This window comes from Pteropus medius, unplaced genomic scaffold, assembly GCF_902729225.1.
Source record: "Pteropus medius unplaced genomic scaffold, Ma_sr-lr_union100, whole genome shotgun sequence".
NCBI lineage: Eukaryota > Metazoa > Chordata > Mammalia > Chiroptera > Pteropodidae > Pteropus > Pteropus medius.
In genome coordinates this window covers 2,214,087-2,236,055 of record NW_024354875.1, presented here as the reverse complement: position 1 = coordinate 2,236,055, position 21,969 = coordinate 2,214,087, and the positions used below count along the sequence as shown (strand labels likewise).

Sequence of the window (21,969 nt, the reverse complement as noted above, 5' to 3'; positions counted from 1 at the left end):
GAACAGGCAATTCCAGTGGGTGCATATATCAATGTCCCTAAATTTCTTCCCGTTTCTCTATAATTTTCATGAAGGCTTTAAAAAAAGATGTCGTTAATGGGAATTGCAAAAACAAATTGTACTGAGCATCATGACTACAATCACGTAGTGAGGCTCATGATAAGATATGATTAAAAAAAAAACAAAAAACAAACAAACAAACAAAAACAATGCAACTCCAAATTCCCCTCCTGACATCTACGGGAGGAAGGCACTCCTTACCTTTCTTGTTGGGAGCTGTGCTGGACGCCTCCTGGAGCTCTTTTGCGTTGTTTGGTTCAGGAGAATAATTTCTTATCACTGACAAAGGAAACAGAATTCATTTCCGAGTCCAGAATGGACTGCAGAGAAAGTACTGAGGGAGCTCAGTGGGGGAACAGGAGAATATGTGTGGCCCGGGACCGGGGACCTGCCCATCTTCAGGGATCCCTGGCTTTCCCTTGATTTCAATCAACTTGTGGTTACTGCGACCTGTGTGACTATCACAGTGCCAGGGAACAACTGCTCCGCAGAGAAGGGCTCAGTTTGGCCTATTTAGGTGGGTTCCCCTTACTCAGTGGAAGAGAAGTACAGAGGGTCTAAGCAGCTCTCAGGGAATGAGGCTGAGGTCAGTGTAAGTGGTGACCTTGAATTCTGATGGCCGCAGTGAGAGAGAGTGTCTGCCATATGAAAAATACATGTTATTGCCTAGATGTCTGTGAATGGATATTTTTAACTCCCTTTATCTGTGATTATTTCATCTTGAGATGTAGTGAGGGAGGCTTAGAGCCTTTCATACCTCTGTACACAAGGACTGTACAAGGAGCAGCCACCCTGTACTTGCTAACACTTGTTTACAGCAAATAAATACAAAGTTCTTAGTTTTTGCTGCACTAAGTAAGACAGAAGGGCTTGAAGCCATAACAAATAAAGGCCCATCTCAGGAAAGGCTGTCACCTTCTTGTTTACACAATGCTGTGATGTCTGTCTTAAATTCTGGCCTACTTAGGAACAAGTAACTGAAGTAGGTGGAAAGCAGTTGCTAAACTTTTTAAGTAATTTGTTGCACTTCAAAATTTTTTTAATGCTATCAATTTTTAAAAACCCAAACATAGAAATTTTGAGGGTTGGGAGTGAAAGTTCCACACAATCAGGGTGGGGGGTTGGGAAGGGTGACCATCCATGTCCAGGAGGCATCCACTCTATGTTAGGGCCACACAGTGATTTTACTTGCTTTGCATTTAGGTGGAGCGGTTTTGAGCTTTACCTTATTGAGTGACCTCGGAGAGTGGCTGAGGGGGACAGTCCTGCCCTAGCTCAGTCCTTTGTGCTGTCCTGGGATTCCTGCCAAAATGCCTTCTGGCAGATAAATGTCCTCCTTTTGCAGAACCCTTGATGGTGTCTGAGTCCAAGTCCAGTGGGTACTAGTGGGGCTCCTTTCTCTAGTCATCGGTCCCCCACTCCAGGAGCGGGGGTTTCCTGCCTGTCTAAGCTCCCAAGGGCTGGGTAAACAGTGGGAGCCAGACCATGACGGTGGTTGGGAGCAATGAGGGGAGCCCCATCCTTAGAAGATTCCAATGGCTTCTCCTCTTTATAGACCTGAAAATTAAGGTGGACTTAAGTTGTCCAAATCAAGATTATCTGGCACGCTGGCTGAGGGAGCATGGCACATCTCTTGAGCACCTTCTTCATCCTTTATTTGGGAGGTTAGGTTGTCACTGGACACTGAGCAGAGGAAGAAAAAGAATTTCAGGTCCCAGGACCAGCAAGCGAGAACCAGAGGAGAAAAGAGAACAAGCTACTCTAGACAGTAAAAATGATGGGGCCAACAAAACACCAAGGCTTGGTGAGGGCAGGGTAGAGTGGGACAGTGAACCATCATTTCTTTTCAATTGGCTACTTACTAATTTAATGATGGTACTTACTCTTTTCTTTTCGAAATCTAAAAGATGGAATCCTACATCGATATGGGCTTCGTGATTATGTTAGCCTTATTTGGACAGTATGTATTAGAAGTGTGGAGGAAACATTATTTGGACCAGATAGGGCCCCTTATTCTCATAATTGTATTACTCAGGGTTCATGATACCATTTCTGGCAGCACCCAGATGTACCTGGTTATATTTAATATACTATACTCTAATTCCTTTATAATGATGGTTTGCAGTAGATACGTGACATGGTCTTAGAAACTAGAAACGAGATCAGGTCCAGCAGACTTTTAAACATTTTAACATCTTTTCTGATAATTTCAATAACATTGCTCTTAGAATTCAAACCATACGTAAAATTAATATGGTTGAAACTGAAAGGCCCCTGAATCAGAGACTGAGCGGTCGGGTGAGGGTGGAGGATGTGTGTGTGATAACCATTTCCTGTCAGTCAGAACAGTGTGTTTCGAGTGTGGGTCGGACAGGGATGCTGGATACCACAGCATCATACTGGCCGTGGCGGAGTCCCTATACGCAGTCCTGTGCCCAGACAGTGCATCGGTCCCCCTCTTTTCTTTTCCTTTGTCACACCCAGTTTTTGCTCTCAGGGTTCCAGGAGGCCACAAGCTTCCTGGCTGGCAGGTGCGTGTTCTCCCTTCGCAGCCACCTTGAGCTAAACTAAGTTAGCCCCAAGGATCTTACTTTGCATAGTGGTAGAGGGAGTGCTGGGCATCTGTTGTGAATCTGCTTCATCATTTGTGTGAGTTGTTAAGTTGGTCACTGAAGAGAGAAAAGAAAATCATTACAGGATACAGGAGAGTGAATGGTAAAAATGCCCAGGGCAGAAGGAGCACCAAAGTCCGAGGGCAGAGGGTTGGGCTGTCCAGTGGTGGAAGCAGTGAGAGAGAGTGTCTGAGCAACAGCCTTGCCCAAGCCTCTAGCAGTGTCTGTAATCCTTTTTGGAAAAAGCTGTGTATGACAGGCAGGTGCATGGAAGGGGCAGGTCAACACTAAGAAAGGACCCTGGGGTTCTTGACATAGCCACAGGCATCCTGGGCAGGGGATGCACAGGTGCTGGACAGCTTCTGTTTCTTACCTGGAGTGATCCTTTTTTTCTGGGTGACTGTGAGAAGAGCTCTGGCAGGGCCAGCAGGGCTGGATGGCTCGCCCAAGACCTCCACTACATGCTGTGGGGATGCTCCAGGTGTACTGATTCTGGGCCCAGGGGTCAGATGCCTCGATGGGGGGTGCTGCGGTGGGGGTAGTGACAGCAGGGTCTGGCAGGAGCTTCTTTCTAGTGAGTTCGCTGGGGCTTCAGGGAGGGTCAGGGTGGCCTTGCTCCGTCCTCCATAGGAATTGACAACTAGGATTAGGGAAGAAGCACACATCAGTACCCTAGAAACTCAAAATTATTTTTGAGAAGGGATTTCTTTACACTCGACTTCCAATAGGTAGGGGACATGGAGTTATTCTGGGGAGGAGCCCACAAAAAAAATCACAGAGTTGCAGATCAAGAAAGAGACTTGAGCTCAGTCAGGTCAGGGGGGCACGTTGGTGTGGGGTCCCTCTGGCCATCAGACTTGCGTCGCATGGCCTCTGAGGGCACGATTCTCCCAGCACTGTCTCAAGGCTGCCACGGCCCACATGCGGCTGTGCCTGCTGGAAGATGACTTTTCTCATTTGCTGCCCCTTAAGCTCAAGGAATCATTTCTCCCTTTGGGGAGGAGCCTCTTGATGGTAAAGTGTCAGAGAGCCGATAAAGAGCCGTCACAGTAGTGACTCCACTAGTAAAAGGTCACAATCCAGTGTGATCTGCTGGTCTTCCCCTGTTGTTCTCAATAGTGAACCCTGTGTTTCGGCCAAAGTGTTTTCCCTTAAACCTAAAATGGTATTACCATCTGCTCCTCTTACCTCTTCCTTCCCGGCTCTATCATTGCTCTTTTTCCTTTATTTATTCCGTTCTTTCTCTTTCTCAGTGTGCTTCACGTTCCACTTCTTTTTCATGCCCTCTCTCTCTATCTCTGTATCCACAATTCCTCTCCCTTCCTCGTCAGCTGCCCTTCTTCCCTCCTCCAGCTTCGCACTCTGCCTTCCAGCTTTCCTTGTTTAGAATAGTCATTAAAATCTCAGGCCCTGGTATTAGGGGATCCAATATGGCTCTGCTCTTAACAGACAAGTAACTTTGGGAACGTTATTCTGAGCTCTCATTTCCTTATGTGTCATATGGGGGTAACAATGACTCCTCAGGATTCTTTAAATTATGACATGAGACATTTGTGCTTGGGATAATGCCTGGCACATAAGAAGCACTCAAAAAAAAAAAAAGATGCTTATTATTAACCACCTCTACCTACTACTCTTTCTCTCTGGTTCTCCTTGTCCCTCCATCAGAAATGGTCTCTGTAACTTTGCATTTCTGTCACATAATGCATTCCCTAGAGATGTCCAGTATGCTAAACTGAACAATTTCCCCCAAATTCATAGAACTGGTCCTACAGAAACATTTGTGTCCTCTAGAAAGTCATCATAGGTCAGAAGCTGGCTGCTCTTCCTGCCATACTCGTGAATGAGTAAGACCCGTACCTTCCCAAAGAGGAAGTAGGCACTTGACGTGCATATTCCACCGGGCCGAAAAGCACCCCCAACGTTCAGCATAGCAGCTGCTCTCATGCTTCTATAACCCAAAAAGTATTCAAGAACCCTCATACCACTTAAGAAGCTATTTAAAATCGTCTTCAGGTCGGGGTATTCACGCAGGTTGATCTGGCTGAATAACAGCTGCAGAAATGACAGGCTGAACGTGTCTTCCAGTTGGGTGAGAATGTTGTAGACCACTCTGTATACAGGGACCAGGTTTCTACAGGCTTCCAGAGATTCCTTAAGAAATGGAGTCAAGGAGTATTACACATGATTATAAAATGGAGTGGAGAGCCTTCTTAGACATTTCTGATTTTCTAAGTTGTAAGGAAGCTACTTTGCCCTTTTAAGAAGGAATTTAACACAAAACGTAGAGTCAAATTCTCTACCGTAGAGAAGTGGCAGTTCCACATGTTTACTTTTGAAACTTCTCATATATTTTGATAGCCATAGGAATAAATAATTTGGCTTTCTTTCAAATAAATCTGTTTTGTTAACCTTATTTTAGGTACATTTAAGATGAAAAGAGAAAGTTTAAGGAAGGAATGTGAGTCGAAGGCTGCTATAGTGTAATTAATTCTCTAAGGCTCTGGGTAGGACACTTCAACAACGGACCTAGTGGTTGGTCACTAATGGCAATCCTGTTGATTGCTTGTTATCCTCTGCTCTCTCTTTCTCTCTTGGACTTGAGATGGCCAAAATGGGTTCCAGCTGTAGGATAAACATGGCAAGAGAAAATTGATTGCAAAATACTTATTGAACACGTACTAATCTAGTCCTCGGGCACAAAGCAGTGGAGAAGATCAACATGGTGCTACCCTATTGGGGGACGGGCACTGTCAGGCAGAGAAGATGGGCATTAAATAATATATGCAAATTAAATAAGTACCCAATTATCATTGAGAGAAGTTTTATAAAGGGAAAGCATAGATTTCCATGAGAGAAAATAACGCGGGGGTTCTTAATTAGATGAGTAAGTCAAGGAGGCCTCTTTGAAGAGTGACATCTGAGCTATGATCCAGAGAGGTCTTGGAGCCAACCAGGCCAAGACAGGGGAGAGATGGTTCTACCACTGCTAACACTTCTCTAGGCTCAGGAAATGCTTTAAAAACCCCAAATCATATAAAAAGAGTGCCATTATTGTCCACATACTCATATCTCCCATTGCCTGCCTTGCTTCACATTAGAATGGACTACAGGTGACAAGCTCTTAGGAATTATTATTATTTTTTTAAATGCAATTCCTCTTTTCTGGTTTTGTAAAAAATAGAGCAACACAACAACATGCCCTGCAGCAATTAAACATTTCCTGGTCAGCAGTTTCTTCTGAAGTTGAGGTCTCCAGGGCTAAAAGCTAGGGGGATACATTCAAACCTTTCCACTTCGGTCAAAAAAAGAAAAGAAAAAAAGGCGGAAAGCAGTCCTAGCTTGGCCATCTGATGCTGTGTCGTGGTATCTAGTGCTGTTATCGTGAAGCCACGAGATGCACTGCCTGTGTTATTTTCTGCCCCAGCTGGACAATTTTGACTTTCATGCAGATCCACATCAATGCCAAGAAGAACCGCAGTTAGTCCTGTTCACCAGCTGACCCTCACATTTAGTTTGAAGAATTCACAGTTTAGCCAGATGCTGTTACTCATATTGGTAATCACTGAATAGAGTGAATAAATTTTTCTACTTCTGGATGTGTCTTGGGGTTAAATCATCATCTTCCTTTTTCTTCTTCTTCTTTCTTCTTCTTTCTCCCTCCTCCTCCTCCTCCTCCTCCCTCCTCCTCCTCCTCCTCCTCCTCCTCCTCTCCTTCTCCTTCTATTTATTTATTTTTTTATGGGTAACATCCTGGTTTGCTTGGTTTAATTTTTTTGTTTTTGTTTTTCATTTTTTAAATTAAGTTTATTGGGGTAACATTGGCTAATACAACTATATAATTTTCAGGTGTACATTATAATTTGACATCTATGTATTCTATTGTGTGATTACCACCCAAAGTCCAGTTTCCTTCAGCTGCCATATATTTGACCCTCTTTACCCTGTCTATCTCTGCCCTCCTCCCCTACCTCTCTTAGGAATTAAAAAAGTGCCATTAGCAGGTTAAATTGTGACCCCTCCCCACCAAAGTTATGTTCACTTGAAACCTGTGAATATGACCTTATTTGAAAAAAAGGTCTTTGCTGATATAATTCAGTTAGGAATCTTGAAATGACTAATCATCTTGGATTAGGGTGGGCCCTAAATTATGATGACAAGTATCCTTAGAAGAGATTGAAAGGGAGAAGACACAGAAAAAATGTCTTCTTTCCATGTAGAGATGGAAAGAACAATTGAAGTGATGTTTCTATAAGCCAAGAATACTAAAGATGGCCAGCACCATCAAAAGGCAGGAGAAAGTAGGGAACAGCTTCTCCCTCAGGAACTCTAGAAGAAATCAATCCTGTCAACACCTTAATTTTGGACTTTCAGCCTCTATAACTGTGAGAGAATGCATTTTTTTTAAATCACCTGGTTTGAGGTTACCCTATGACACCCCCTTTCCTTGATAATGAACATTTTAGGCTAGTGCTTTCAAACTCTGGGGGTTTGTGGTTTGAGACCTCAATAATCAGGCATTCCTGGTGAGGGCTGGGCTGCTGTGGGAAAGTGGTCAACATGACTCACCCTATACATTCTCTCAGTGATGAAGGATTTGTCTCGGAGGCCTTCGAAGAAGGGAAATGGCTTGCGTATGGCGTAGGAGATCTCCAGCTTCTGGTACATGAACTGCTGGAGGAGAGCATTCTCTAACGCCGGGGTCATGGTGAACATCCTATAAGGGGCATGAGAAGAAAAGATAAGCAAAGCCTTGAAGGATCTTGGGAAGCCACTCTTTGTATTCAATGGGTGTCTAAAGAAAGGCATTCTGGTCCCAAAAGCATCTTTGAGTAGTCAGCAAAGCAACATTTGCCTCAAAGACTCATGGGTATAGGAAGCAATGACAATGCCCAGCAACAATGTTGGCTAAAAGTGACCAACAATAAGATGTAGAAATCCCAAAGGGGCTGCTGGTAAACATCAGGCAGATATTTTAATAAGCTAATTGTTATTTATTTATTTTTTCAAAAAAGCTAATAGTTATTGAGTGCTTCCAGTGTGCCAGACTTTGTTCTAAGGGTTTCACATGCAATAACTTATTTGCTCTTCACATAACCCTTGCAAGATGACCGCACCCATTTTTACTGTCAAGGACAGTGAGACATAGAGAGGTTTAATCACTTGCCCTAAGTTGTGGAACTTGGAAGTGGTGCAATTGAACAAATCCCGACTTTCTGGTTCCTGGCTCATAGTCATAAGTACTATAATCTGTGGCTACATTGAACTGTGTTAAGATTGCTTGGACTGCAGCTAAAGGCCCACACTAGCAACGCTCAAGTAAAAGGGACTCCCCAGAACAGGTAGAAAGACAGAAACCTGATAATATTTAGAAACTTTAATAAATCATCTACAATCTTCAACACACAAGTAGGCAAAACATAAAGACGTGAAGAATATAAGAGATACGATTAGTAAAGGTGACTTAACTGATTCATGTTTCAATTTCATATCTCAGAAAAGACATGTGCCTTTTCCCCTGCCCATGCAACATTTATAAAATTTACCATTTACAGGTTATGAGAAAATACCAGTAAGTTATCATAGGCAGAAAATTTACAGATGACATTCTTGACAAATGATTTTTTTAAAAAAGAGAGGTATTAACAAAAAATTCAAAGCCAAAACAAACATGGATCCCATTTTTCCAACTTCATTTTATGTCGAAGAGAAAATTGAAATGTAATTAATAACCATTTACAGAAATTTAATCCCAGTGGTAGATCGAGTGCCCGTTTCTCTCTCTCTCTTTCCTCATTCCTGAAAGCTTTAAGTTTGACAGAAAAAAAATGTAAAAAAAAAAAAAATCCACAACAGTACAGGAAAACAAGAAAAATTGCCGTAAGAGCAATTGTCTATAATCATGAAGGAATCCTGATGGACAGAGAACAGGCGGGAGGGATGTCAACCATCCACGATATGAATGAAGGAAGAATATTTCAAAGAGCATATGGCCAGAGAAAGTCAGAATGAACACATGCTAAGAAGAAGAAGGAACCCGGGGTCCCACTTAGGATGACTAATTAATTACACAGTGGCATTCAGAACAAAACATCCTCCATATTCCTCATTCTTTTTTTTTTTAATCAAAAAATTTTTTCAATTACAGCTGACATTCAATATCATATAAGTTTTAGGTGTACAACATAGTAGTTAGACATTTACATAGCTTACAAAAGGATTCCCCCCAATAGATGTTCCTCATTCTTCATCTGTTATGATTCCCAAGGATGAAGAACAGAGAGGTTAAGTAACCTGCCCAAGGTACTAGGTGGCAAAGCAGAGCTCATCTGAGCCAAACACCATTTATCACTAGTGCATGATACCATGTCTCATATATGAGTGTTCACATTTTTATTATGCAAAGGAGTCTGAAAAACGAATAAGCAAAAGACACGAACAATTAGGTCAACTGCACAATAAATATAATAAAAGAATGGTAACTCACTAGGAGTTGGAACTGTGCAAATGCAGACAACTTAAAATAACATATTTGTCAGTCAAACTGGCCATGATAGAAAATAATAGCAATAATCACAGACACTCCTGGTGGAAATGTAAACAAGTTTAAATGTTCGGAAGGCTAATTTAGTAATCTGTGTCAAATGTCCTGAAATATGTGTTTCCTTGAGTCCCAAATTCCACTTCTAGGAATTTATTTCAAGGAAATCATTATGGATGTGCTTAAAGAAAAAAAAAAAAGAGTTTGTGATACATAATAGAGGAAATTAAATGTACTCTCCTTATTTCTTCTTTTCCACCAGCTTCCCAACTACCCCTAGTCACTTGCACGGTGGATTTGGAATGAGTGTCCCTTTCAGGCAGAGTGCAGGATCCCAGAGCATAGATGAGGAGGGCGGATAGCAGTCTCTTCCCAACCACGACAACAGGCTAGAATATAGGGGGAAGGTGTTTAGGGGGAAGCTGTGTGTGTGCTTCCCCTCGACGGCTGTCCCCCATTCAGTAGCCTCCTATTCAATTCCACAAACCCTCTCTCTCTCTTTGGAAAACACAAAGAGAGAGCCTTACAGTTTAAATAGTGGAGTTTCACCCGGCAGCTCTGCCAGGAAATTAATCAGAAAAACCGGATATTCAAAAATGAATAAAGCAGTCGCGATGAAAACCAACCTGAATGCCGAGTTTGTTACCTGCTCCTTCTCCTTCCCCAGAGTAGGGGTCAGCCAGAGGGTCAGCCAGGGGGTCGCTCCTGGGAGACTGGGAGAGTGGCGAGAGATACCAGTGGGCAAAACAGGAAGTCTGTGCTTTGCTACACGCAGTGAGGGGCCGAGCTTCGGAGGAAAGAAAAGTGAAAGTATTTAGAGCAGATCTTGCAGGAAGCTGAAGACAGTGCCTGTAGCCTTTCCCCACTTCTGAAAACTTGTGAGATTCCTAGGACACCTGGGGGTTTCTAGAGGGGGGTTGCTGCCCCTTGTAGCCAGCCTGGGAGAGGGGTACAGAGGGGAGCAGGCATAGGGGTCCAGCCCTAGGATCCCCGGGAGCTGAGAAGCTACCATGTATTTGCTTCTCTACCGGCCTCTGTACTTTTTGTACTTCTATATTTTGGGGAGTGATGAAAATGTTCTAAAACTGGATTGTGATGATGGTGATAGTTACACAACTGAATAAATTTACTAGAAGCCATCAAACTTTAAAAAATAAGAAATTAAAGGGGAGGTCAGATATGTCTATAATTTGTCAGGGTAAAATTATTACTTTGAGAAAATTGAAAGAAAGTGAACCAGAATATAAAGAAATCATGTAGAGAGAGAGGCAGACCTCCAGGCAGGAAAGTGGCTGGGAGCCAGGCAGGCAGCTGGAGCTTGGAGCGTGTGGAAGTCCCGTCTAAGGCTGAGCCAGGGCAAGAGAAGATTCTAGAACAGCTACTCCGGGGAGGTGGGGAATGTCCCTTTATACACACCCCTTTTAAATATTCCTAATGTACATTGGCATGTAGGGTCTGTGAGAAATCCTAACTCATAGGAAAGTGTTTAACTTATGTATTTATATTCAATTTATTGAGGTGACATTGGTTAATAAAATTATATAGGTTTCAAGTGTACAATTCAGTAATACGTCATTTGCATATTGCGTTGTGTGTTCACTCCCCAAACTCAAATCTCCTTCCATTACCATATATTTGACCCCCTTTACCTTTATCTACCTCCCCGCTCCTCCCTTTCCCTCTGGTAACCACTAAACTGTTGTCTGTGTCTATTATTTACATCAAAATTTCTCAAATGTATTTGACCCCTGGGTTTCCCCTACAAGGACACCGATAAACCCCCCAGAAAAAAGATGGCGAACATGGTTCTAGGGTCTAAGAAGACTTCCATGCTTCCTATAGATGCACCGATATGGCGTACCCCATCCAAGTGTATACCAGAGCAACAGGCCTGGCCTGGTTGGTCACTACGGTGGGTGATGACAGAGATGTGGAAGCTACAGCAGGTCAACGGTAAGGGGGATTAAAACTGTTTTACGCAACTGCCACACTTTACCTGAAGCCCTTCACTTAAACTAGAAAACTCCTTCAGGAACATCCTGGGTACCAAAACCTCTTTCTTTAGACCTGCCAGAGATATATCAGCCAAATCCGGGGGAAGATAAAAGAAAGAAAGGACTGGAAATAATGTGAGATCAAAAAAAAATCATTAAACAGAACAGGATGTGATAAAGGATAAGAGGTGCTTCTAAATAATGCATGCTTGAGAATGCAGTAATGGAAAACCTTACCTGTAATTTCACATTCAAATGACATATGTACTGAAAGTTTATTAAATTATGTGTACTTCTTTTAGCTCAATTTTATTGAGTATGCATTCATCTAAAGTGTACATTTTGATGAGTTTTAACAAATATAAACAGAACCACAATTAAGATAGAGACCATTTCATCACCCCAGAAAGTTCCCTGGTGCCTTTTGTGGGTAGTCATCTCTGCAGCCCCAGCATCAGGCAACTGCTGACCTTCTTTCTATTGCTACGGGATCGTTTTGCCCGTATTAAAGTTTTACATCAGTGGAAACATACAGCATATGCTTTTTGATGTATGTCTTCTTTTGCTTTTGAGATTCATTCCAGTTACTGAAAGTGAGTAATTTATTCCTCTTCAGCAGATGTGCTGACTACCTCTTGTTCATCCTGTTTGATCACCATAATCTCACCCATGTAATCAATCATTGTGATGTTGTATGGGGTGTCCAGGTGATCCAGATCTCTTTGAAGTATATTATGACAAAGGATAGGTGAGTTATTTTTTGTTACCTCAAGAGAAAGTTGTAAATAAATATTCTTATCTATCACATGATAACGAAAATAGTTTCTGATCTTCCTTTCTAATCAGAATGAGAAAAATACATTTGCCAAATCAATGTCCACACACCGGGCACCCGAGGCCAGGGGGATGACCCGGGCAGGGAATCTTACTGCCCAGACTGCCTATCTTCTTATCCCAGTTTTCTAGTATTTGCATAAATTCTGTGCGCTACCTAATATACTTCCAAGAGATTGATTTTCTCCAAATTAGCCAGAGTCAATTTGGTTACTTGTACCCTCAAACCCCAACTGATTAAAAAATTGGTACCAGAGAGGGAATCATAGGTGATAGATCTTCATGGGAATGTGATTAATCTGGGATTGGTTATCTGACTTAATTGGACTTAAAAATAGTGAACATCTCATTAGTGCTCCAGGATGAGACTTGCCTGGACTTTGCTGGGGGCGGGGGGCAAGATTAGCTTATCGCATTGGGTTGTGATCAGGACTGTACAGTTCACTCCCCAATTCCAAGTGTCAGATCTCAGCTCACTTAGCAAAATGGAGAGAAACCTTTCAGGTAGAAAGAAAACATTAATTTTCCTTTAGATATCACCTACTTGACCTAAATCTAGGTGGGAGAAAAAAAGGAGAAGGCAGTCCAGAATCTTCTCGCCCCAGGGGTCAAATGGAACAAAAAGATAACTCTGCACTTGAGTGAGGAACCAAGGACTGTCACTGGTAGTCGTGGGCCAGGCATCTTTCACCCAGAGAGACTGATTCTGTAGGGAATGTAGAGACAAACAAGGCAGTGGGAAATAGAACCTAAAATTCCAGCTCATTGTTATTTGGGATAATGCATGATGTTGCAAAGTAGGACTTTCTCATAAACTTGAACAGAATACTCCTTCAGTCCCAGTTTTACCATCGGTCAGCTGAGAAATACTGAAGACCTTATGCTAATAAGCAAAAACAAAACAAAACAAAACAAAAAAAACGGGCGCCTTTATGTCAGTGCCCAGCACAGTGGCTCTTCTCAAGATTTCAGCCAGTAGTTGAAGCTCAGTTTTTTTTTTTCCCTAATAATTCTGGCTGCATTTGTAAAGTGCCCACATATTCAAGAAAATTTGGAATGGCACCTCAGGCTTCTCTGTCCAAACTTAGTACTTCCCTCCGATTGCAAGAGTTGGGAGATTTCTCTCTGTAAACTGGTTGCTTCCCAGAATTTTGAAGAACATCTTCCCCACTTTACAACACTGAGCCCAACCCTGTGTCTAAACACTGGGCCTTCCTTGTCCAGTCCAGGCTCACTACTGTGCCCACCAGCCCCTGGGCCTGAGAGAAGACCAGAAATCTTTGGCTTTCCCTGTCCCTTTTCACGCCATCTCAGCAAGGGGAAGGGGCAAATACGAAGTTCACTTCCTCTCCATATAACTCTGCCACCTCACCTCAAAACAACTTCGATTCCTTTCAGTTAATGAATTAGACTTTCTGTTCTCCTGCCTTTGCAAGAACAAGTGGCCCTATCTTCCGCCTGGGTCTAACCATGCTCCTCCTCCCTGGGGCTGAGGACCGCCTTGAAGGTTGGGAGGTGGGACAATAGTGTGTCGATGCACTCACGTCACACTGCTCGGCAATTTCACTTTTCTTTTACCCTTTGGGTGCAATACCCGAAGTGTCGATCGAAGAGCAGATGTTCTCATCAGAGCTCCAGAAAGCAGAGAGGCAGAGTAAGTCTGATCAAGCGTGACCGTAGGCCAGCTCCTGGGCCAGCAGCAGAAGATGGCAGGTGGAGGCAGCCATCTCAACCGCAGGTCAGTTGTGGCCTCTTCTCTTGTCCTTCATGTCTGGTAAGGTCGGCATCTACTTTTGTTCTTTCTGTCTACTGAGCCTCACCACCACGGGTATACAATAGAATAAGATTACAGATAAATACATAGTGAGCAAATCAGGTTTTTAAACTTACAGTGGATAAGCCATTGGGCAAATTGAAGGCCACTTCTTTTCTTTGCAACTGCCATGCAGCTGGGCTGCTGATGGTGAAACCCCCGGCCCCTCTGAGGCCTCGTCACAGGCTCGAATGATTCCTCATGCTCTCTGAACCCTCTCATCTCCCCCACACTTCCTTTATCCCACCCCAAAGAAAACTCTGTCCAGAAAAGGTCTTTTTAGAAAAATTAACATCCAAATCAAACGCCTGACTACCTTGTCAAATTGTTTTCCAGTTAATGGTTAGTTTGAAACTGATTCTCGCAGAACCCATCTCTTTGGGTCTGGGCTGGAGAGTTAGTTCAGTGCCTCTGAAGACTTGACAGGAAGAAGTGAAAACAGATGGGGCCCAACACGGACAAATGCAGTCAAGTGGGAAGTGTTATTTTTTAAATTCTGGGGTGGAATACACATCTGATTAAGAAGGATGCACATTATCTTTTACAAATGCAAGACAAATACATCACTAATTCTTGTCAGTAAAAATTAAAGCACCGTATAATTGGGAACTCTTCTGACCCTTGACTTCAAGTTGGGGCTTTTTCTGGCCGTGGCCGGGCCCCAAGATGGCAGCGGCATTGCTGCCAGTGATAGTGAGCTTGTTGAGTCATGAGTGCCCATCACAACCCTCCCGGGGCAGAGAGCACATCCCGACTACTGCTACTCCACCTGCTGCCCTGAGATGGAAAGATGAGGGAGTGGAGCTTGAAGTCCAGTCAGCCTTTGGCCATCAGACAGGAAAAGTAAGCCACTGAGAAGTGCAGGTGGGGGTGATGCTGGCCTCATGGGATGAGTGAGGAGGTGTGGCCTCCGCTGCCATTTTCTGGAAGAGATGGCCGTTGAATTGGTTTGGTGGAATTCACTAGTGATACCACCCGGGCCTGGTGCTTTTGTGGGGGGAGAGTGTTAAATATTGATTCAATTCTTTGAATAGATATAGGCCTATTCAGATGACCTAGCCTTCCTTGTGTGAGTTTTGGTAGTTTTGGTAGTGTCTTTTAAGGAATTTGTCCATTTCATCTTTTATCCAATTTGTAGGGATAGAGTTGTCCATACCATTATTTCTTTATTATTCTTTTAATGTCCTTGGGATGAATAGTGACGTCCCTCTTTTGTTTCTGATATCAGTAATTTCTGTCTTCTTGCTTTTTTCTTTGTTAGCCTGGCTAGAGGTTTGTCAATTTATTGATTTTTAAAAATTTTACTTCAGCTTTTGGTTTCATTGAGTTCTACTCTAATTTTTATCATTTCTTTTCTTCTGTTTGCATTAGGCTTATTTTTTCCCCTCTAGTTTCCTTAGATTATTAATTTAGATCTTTCTTCTTTACAACTATGTGCATTTTAATGCTATACATTTTCCTCTAAGCACTGCTTTTGCTGCATCCATACATTTTGATAAGCTGTACTTTCATTTAGTTCAAAATATTTTTAAATCTCTTGAATTTTTTATTTTTATTTTTAAACTGGTTGTTTAAAAATATTTATATAGAGTTCTTTTAAGTAACTCTAATAAACCAATTCCAGAAATAATGTTTTTATGAAAATTATATTTCCCAAAGAAAATTAGTGAGAAAAATAGTAACATTTTACATATTTGCTAATCTCTTTTTAAAAATTTTTTTCCAGCTTTATTGATATATAATAGACAATTAGTTGCTCATATTTATGTTGTACAATTCAATGAGTTTTTTTTTTCAATTATAGTTGGCATACAATAATATACCAGTTTCAGTTGTACAACCTAGTAATCGGAAATCCACATAACTCACAAAGCGGTCACCCTATTAAATCTGGTAAATTTATTACATTATTAACCATCTTCCCCATGCTACACTCTACATCTCCATGTCTATTCTGCAACTATCCATTTGTACCTCTTAATCCCTTTGCCTTTTCTTCCCATCCTCCCAAACGCCACCCATCTAGTAGCCCTCAAAATATTCTCTGTATCTATGAGTTTATTACTGCTTTTGTTGTTGTTGTTTATTTGTCCTTTAGTTTCCACATGTACGTGAAATGATGCAATATTTGTCTTTCTCTATCCTTCCCATTTCATTCAGCGCAATAACCTCTAGGTCCATCAAGGCAGTATCTTTCTCTTTCCCCTTCCTTTTAGTCTGTGTGTGTGTTTTAATCTAAAGTGAGTCTCTTGTAGGCAGCATATGTAGGGGTCCTGTTCTCTTAACCGTTCAGCCACTCTATCTTTTGGATGGAGCACTTAATTCTTTTCCATTTGAAGTACTTATTGATAGGAATGTAGTCATTACCATTTTTTATTCCTGTTTTTAATACATGTTTTTTCTTCTTAAAGAGGTCCCTCCAACATTTCCTGTAATACTGGCTTGGTGTTGATAAATTCCCTTAGCTTACTTTTGTCTGGGAAGCTCTTTCTCTGTCCTTTGACTCTAAATGATAGCTTTGCTGGATAAAGTATTCTTGGTTGTAGATCCTGGGTTTTCATCACATCCAATGTTTTGTGCCAAACCCTTCTGTCCTGCATGGTTTCTTTTGAAAAATCAGCTGCCAGTCTTGTGGGTGCTCCCTTGTAGGTAACTAACTGCTTTTGTCTTGCTGCTTTTAAGATTTTCTCTTTGTATTTAACCTTTGTCATTTTAATTATGACGTGTCTTGATGTGGGCCTCTTTGGGTTTCTGTTTTTGGGGGGCTCTCTGAGCTTCCTGGGGGGTTTTATGTCTATTTCCTTCACCAGGTAAGGGAAGTTTTCCATCATTATTTCTTCAAATAGCTCTCCAATTGTTTTCCTTCTGGTACCCCTATGACATGGATATTTAATAGTGTCTCATAGGCTCCTTAAATTATTATTATAGCCTTGGCTTCTTTTTTATTGCCATTCTGATGGAGTGTCCTTGGCTTCTCCATCCTCTATATCGGTGGTTCGATCCTCTTTTTTATCCACTCTATTTTTTCCATCCAAAATACTCTTCATTGCAGATAATGTGTTCTCCATTTCTGACTGGTTGCCTTTTATGATGTCCATTTCCATTTTTATGTTTGTTGTTTTTTATCTCTTTGTTAAAGTTCTCACTGCATTCATCTATATTTCCTCTAAGTTCATTGAGCATCTTTATAATCAGTTTTTGAACTCTGCATCTGTTAGATTGCTTGGCTCTATTATTTCTGGATCTCTGTTCTGTTCTCTCATATGGTTTCTGCTTCTTTGTCTTCCTATTTTGTCTGTCTTTTTGTGTCTGTTTCTATGTACTAAGCAAAGCTCCTATGTCTCCCCGTCTTATTAGTGTGGTTTTGTGTATTAGGTGTCCAGTGGCACAGTCCTGAGAGGGGTTCAGCTGTAGGCCAAATTTAGCCCCAACCTGTGCCCCTCTGGGGCCATCTGTTAAGATTCAGCAAGCAATCCACAGATGCTGTGCTTATAGTTCCTTCAAGAGGCCACACCAGAAACCACGGTCAGCTGCCACCAGTGTGAGTCTGGGGATTGCTCAGCAAGGAGCACCTAACTCATTGAGGATCCACCTGGAAGTGGCTTGGGTGGGGCCGTGAGTTCAGAGAGGTAAAGTTTCAGGGAATCCTCTGGGTGGAGCGACCTCTGTTATGCAATTTGATTACTTCTCGTCTATAGTAGCTCTGTGTCCATGCACTGGGAGCAGAGAAGGCTCAACAGAGAACAATGGATACCACTGGCACTTCTGTAGAGAGCGAGTCTCTCCTAGGCCCTCACTTTGAGAACTCAATGTGTCCCTGTAAGTCCCTGGTGCCCTCCACACAGCCAAACAGGTGCTGATGCTCAGAGCAAGCAGGTCCGTCACTGCGAATGTCCACTCACGAACACAGCCTCTGTCCCACTCAGCCGCTAGGGATGGGCAGCCCCATGTCCTCGCCCCATCTGACCCCCTCCCTTTTCAGAGTGATTTCTTATTTCTCTCCCTAGTTGTATGGCTTGTTCATCTAGATCCCAGGCGATTTTCCTTGCTGTTTGCTCCTTGTTTCTGTCACAACTTTGATTTGGTCGCCAGAGGGATGAACAGAGCCTATGTCATCTATGCCATTTTTTCTCTCCTCTATTATCTTGAATGCTGTTAGCCTTCTCTAGATGGGCACAGTTCACCAGTACTTCCTTTGGAATATCTCCTGTCTTCTCTCTCTTATGTAATCGAAGGTACACGTGAGCTGAAGAGAGTTTGTCCAAATGAAACCAGGTATCTTCAGGCCAGCTGTACTTTATTAGATCTTCATTTTTCTATTTATCCTTTCTCATGTAAACAGTGTAAGCAGATGAGTTAATGCTACTGATGGTGAAGCAGGACACCAAGACCCCGGCGGCTACACGGCGATACCATCACACAGCATCAGAACTCAACTCGCGAAGCTCAGGATCTCTCCTGAACTTTTTTGATCCTAGGAGTGTGCAATTTAATATTCAAGTATTTGAGAATTTTCCAGCTATTTTTGTGTTATTTCTGCATTAATTTCTTTGTCGCCTGAGAACATATCTTTTTATGATTTCTATTCTTTTGAATTTGTTAATCCAGAATGTGGTATATTTTGGTAACTATTCCATGTGAGCTAGAGGGGTATGTGTATTTTTTGTTGTTGAATGAAATATTCTATAAATGTCAATTAGATCAAATAGATTGATGGTGCTGTTCAGGTCAACTGTATTCTTACCGATAGTTTGGCTGATTGATCTATCCATTACTAAAAGAAGGGATTGACATTGTCAAACAAACTCAAAAAGAGTCTGGAGGATTTGGCTAGGAATAAATGATAAAGATTTATTCGAGGATCTTGAAGTCTGTAAGCTTGGAACACAGGTAACATCCAGGGGTGTTCCAGAGAAGAAGAAAAAAGGAAAGTTCTTACAGTAAAGACTATGTCGTTGAGAATTATCAGTTCTGCTTCTTACCCTAGGATTGGTCTAGGACAGTCATCAGTCAGACATCAGGCAGTTTGGTTGATGGACACCAGGTGGTCCAGAAAATGGGCACCAGGAGGTCTGGTCACATCCAGTAATCTGGATAATGGATGTCAGGCGACTGTCTATGCAAGTGCTTTAGGGGTGGATAATCAGGTGCTCTGGATACTGAGTCCTTCGGTGGGTAATCGCGGGCGGATCTGGAGGTCCAGATGTTTATCTTGGCATTGACGCAGGACTGGAAAGTTCAAACAAGTTTAAGTTTCAGGCTAGTTAGAACAAGAATGGAGCCTTTTCTCATGCCTCAACCTTCATGATGGTAATAATTTTAGCAGCTTGTTTAAAATGACTGGATTTTATGTATTCCCTAGCTTTACTCTCCTCAAAGTCTTCAACAACAGTAGTGAATTTGTCTATTTCTCTTTTTAGTTCCATCAATATTTGTTTTATGTACTTTGATGCTGCTTTGTTAATTGCATACACAATAAAGGTTGTCATGTCTTCTTTGAGAAATTCGCCCCTGTATCATTATATAATGCCCTTTTAGTCCCTGACAGTTTTCTTTGTCCTGAAGTCTGCTTTGTCTGAAATTAACATAGCTACCCAGTTTTCCTTAGATTGATGTTAGTGTGGTATATCTTTTCTCATCCCTCACTTTTAACCTCTCTGTGTTTTAATATTTAAAGTGGCTTGCTTATAGACAGCATGTCGTTGGACTTATTTCCCCCTCTGTCAATCTCTGTCTTTTAATCAATGTATTTAGACCATTTTCATTTGAAGCGATAATTCATTTAATTAGCTTAATATTTATAATTTTAAAATTGTTTTCTGTTCATTGTACTTGTCTTTATTTCTATTTTTCTTCCTTTTTTCTATATATTTAAGCTTTTAATGAAGCATTTTACAAATCCATGTTTTAATCTTTCTTAGCATATCAATTATACTTCGCTTAAAACATTTTTATTGGTTTTCTTGGAGTTTGCAACAACTATTTACAAATAGTCATATTTATTTTAAATTGCAGTGTACTCCTTCATGGTTACTGCATACATCTTATAAGAGAATGTCACAAATTCCTCTCTCCTATCCTCTCTAACACAGTGATCAGTCTTTTTACTTATCTGTATGCTATAATCACATAGTTGCTATTATTCCGTTAAACAAATGGCTATCTCTTAGATAAATTTGAATAGGAAAAATTATTTTACCTTCATTATTCCCTCTCTGATGTTCTCCCTTTCTTTATGTAGATCTGAGAATACTGTTCCAGCATTCTTAGATGGTTTGTTTTGTTGTGGGTTTCTTTTCTCCTTGTAACTTTTTCTCTTTGCATTTTAATTTGTGAAGTTTCTATTGACATATCTTCAATTCACTGATTCTTTCTTCGGTCACGTCTAATCTACCGATGAGCTTATCAAAGGCATTCTTCATTTCTATGGCAGTGTTTTTGATTTCTAGCCCTTTCTTTTTTATTAGTTTCTTGTGTTTTCATATTTTTGTTTACTTAGCCATCTGTTCTTGCATGTTGTCTGCTTTTTTTAGTAGAACCCTTAATATAGTAATTAGCCATAGTTATTTTAAATTCTTTTGTGATAATTCAAAAACTGCCATATCTGAGTTTGGTTTTGATGATTATTTTTTCTTTTCAGACCTTATTTTTCCTTGTCTTTTGACATACTTTTTAAAGTCTTTGAAAGCTGGATGTAATATATCAGATAATAGGAACTGAGGCAAATAAGTGATTAACGTGAGGTTTTGTGTGAATCTGGCTAGGAGATGGGCCAAGTTTAATGTGTATTCTAACTGTCAGTGGCAGAGGCTTCAACATTCTTCTTTTGGTCTCTCTTATTTTCAATGAATTTCCTTAAGAACCCTTTCTTAAATAGAGCCTTACTACAGAATTTTCAGTTTAAGGCACTATTTGCTGGAGCCCTGTTCTTAGGTATTGTGGCAAGAAAGCATTCTATAATCTTATTATTAAATCTCAATCTTTTGGTGGAACTGTGTTCCGGAACTGTACCTTTTAGAATGGTTTCCTACCTATGCTCCCTTTCCCTACCTCATCTGGATGAGATTGAAAGGCTAAAAGTGTCCAAATTTTGGTAATTCTCCTTCTCTTAGGTCAGATAAGTGTTGGGCAATGTATCTTTCTTTGGAGAATTCTCTGGTTGTTTCAAAAGGTATTGTTTTCCCCTCCTCCTGCCAGAAACACAATGGGAGTTTTCTTGGCTTTTCATGAGTACCTGGTGGGGTTTGTGGAGGTAAAACCCACCAAAGGTTAGAGGCCACCCTAAGACTGAAGTCCCAGGAGTTCCTCCCTCTCATGCAAATGAATATTCAGTCTCCAGAAATTCATCAATCTTACCATTTAGTAGTTTCTATTGGTTTATATAGTCTAATGGCTTCTGCTTCAGGTAGCAGATCTTATCTGTGATTTGCCTGTCAACACAGATTTTGGGGTGCAGTTTGCCCTGTGACCTCAGTTATCTTCTGGGTACATAAAAAGTCATTGATTTTCAGTTTGTTTAGTCTTTTTTTTTTTTGTAAGGATGGAAGGAGCAGTGACATCCAAGGTCTTTGCATATCAGAGCTAAACCCAAAATCTAGTAATTTTTTTAATATCTTCATAAGTTTCTTCAAAGGAGATTACTTTTTGTTTGAAAATTTGATCTTACTATAATATTCTCTTATAGCCAGAACTTTTAACCTTAAATAGCTCTTTATTACTATTTATTTAGTTTAATTTGAGACCAAATACTTGGTATGTTCTTTTGTGTTTAAGATCAAGGGTTATTAATAAATATGTTTTGATAATTTATAGAACTTATATCTCATATATAATTATTTTATTTTTTATACTTTAGGAGTTAAAGATTAAAGGAAAACTTTTTATTGTTTACTTTTTAAATTTAACATTGAATACCGCGTGATCGAAACACAATGCATGAGCAAAATGATTCTGAGCCCTTCCACAACCATATTGCCTTTACACATGAAAAATGGTTGTACATTTTTAATCATTTCCTTTTACCACTGGTTTTATAGACTTGTATGACTATTTTAGACATTTCCTTTAGTGGTTTTTTCCTAGCCATTTTCTGGGGGAAATTCTCTCTCCTTTATT

The 21,969-nt window shown here is 41.0% G+C and overlaps 2 protein-coding genes across 12 annotated transcripts in view; one reads left to right on the top strand and one right to left on the bottom strand.

Moving 5' to 3' along the window:
* The window catches only part of SP110 (SP110 nuclear body protein), a 37,258-nt gene extending 27,258 nt beyond the window's left edge, over positions 1-10,000 (bottom strand). The window contains exons 1-6 of one of the 3 annotated variants that reach the window (XM_039856008.1): positions 9,860-10,000; positions 7,242-7,389; positions 4,658-4,826; positions 3,046-3,312; positions 2,652-2,729; positions 262-339 (exon numbers count right to left, since the gene is read on the bottom strand). In XM_039856008.1, the coding sequence (XP_039711942.1) occupies positions 262-339; positions 2,652-2,729; positions 3,046-3,312; positions 4,658-4,826; positions 7,242-7,388 (739 nt within the window). In that variant the 5' untranslated portion in view covers position 7,389; positions 9,860-10,000. Of the gene's footprint in view, positions 1-261; positions 340-2,651; positions 2,730-3,045; positions 3,313-4,657; positions 4,827-7,241; positions 7,390-9,839 lie in introns of all 3 variants that reach the window. The other 2 variants (XM_039856007.1, XM_039856010.1) reach the window with 2 other exon arrangements.
* Positions 10,001-13,603: 3,603 nt separating this feature from the next.
* LOC120596907 (nuclear body protein SP140-like) overlaps positions 13,604-21,969 on the top strand; it is a 56,011-nt gene continuing 47,645 nt past the window's right edge. For 5 of the 9 annotated variants that reach the window (XM_039855439.1, XM_039855441.1, XM_039855442.1 and 2 more), the window contains exon 1: positions 13,605-13,815. In XM_039855439.1, the coding sequence (XP_039711373.1) occupies positions 13,748-13,815 (68 nt within the window). In that variant the 5' untranslated portion in view covers positions 13,605-13,747. Of the gene's footprint in view, positions 13,816-21,969 lie in introns of all 9 variants that reach the window. The other 4 variants (XM_039855440.1, XM_039855443.1, XM_039855445.1 and 1 more) reach the window with 3 other exon arrangements.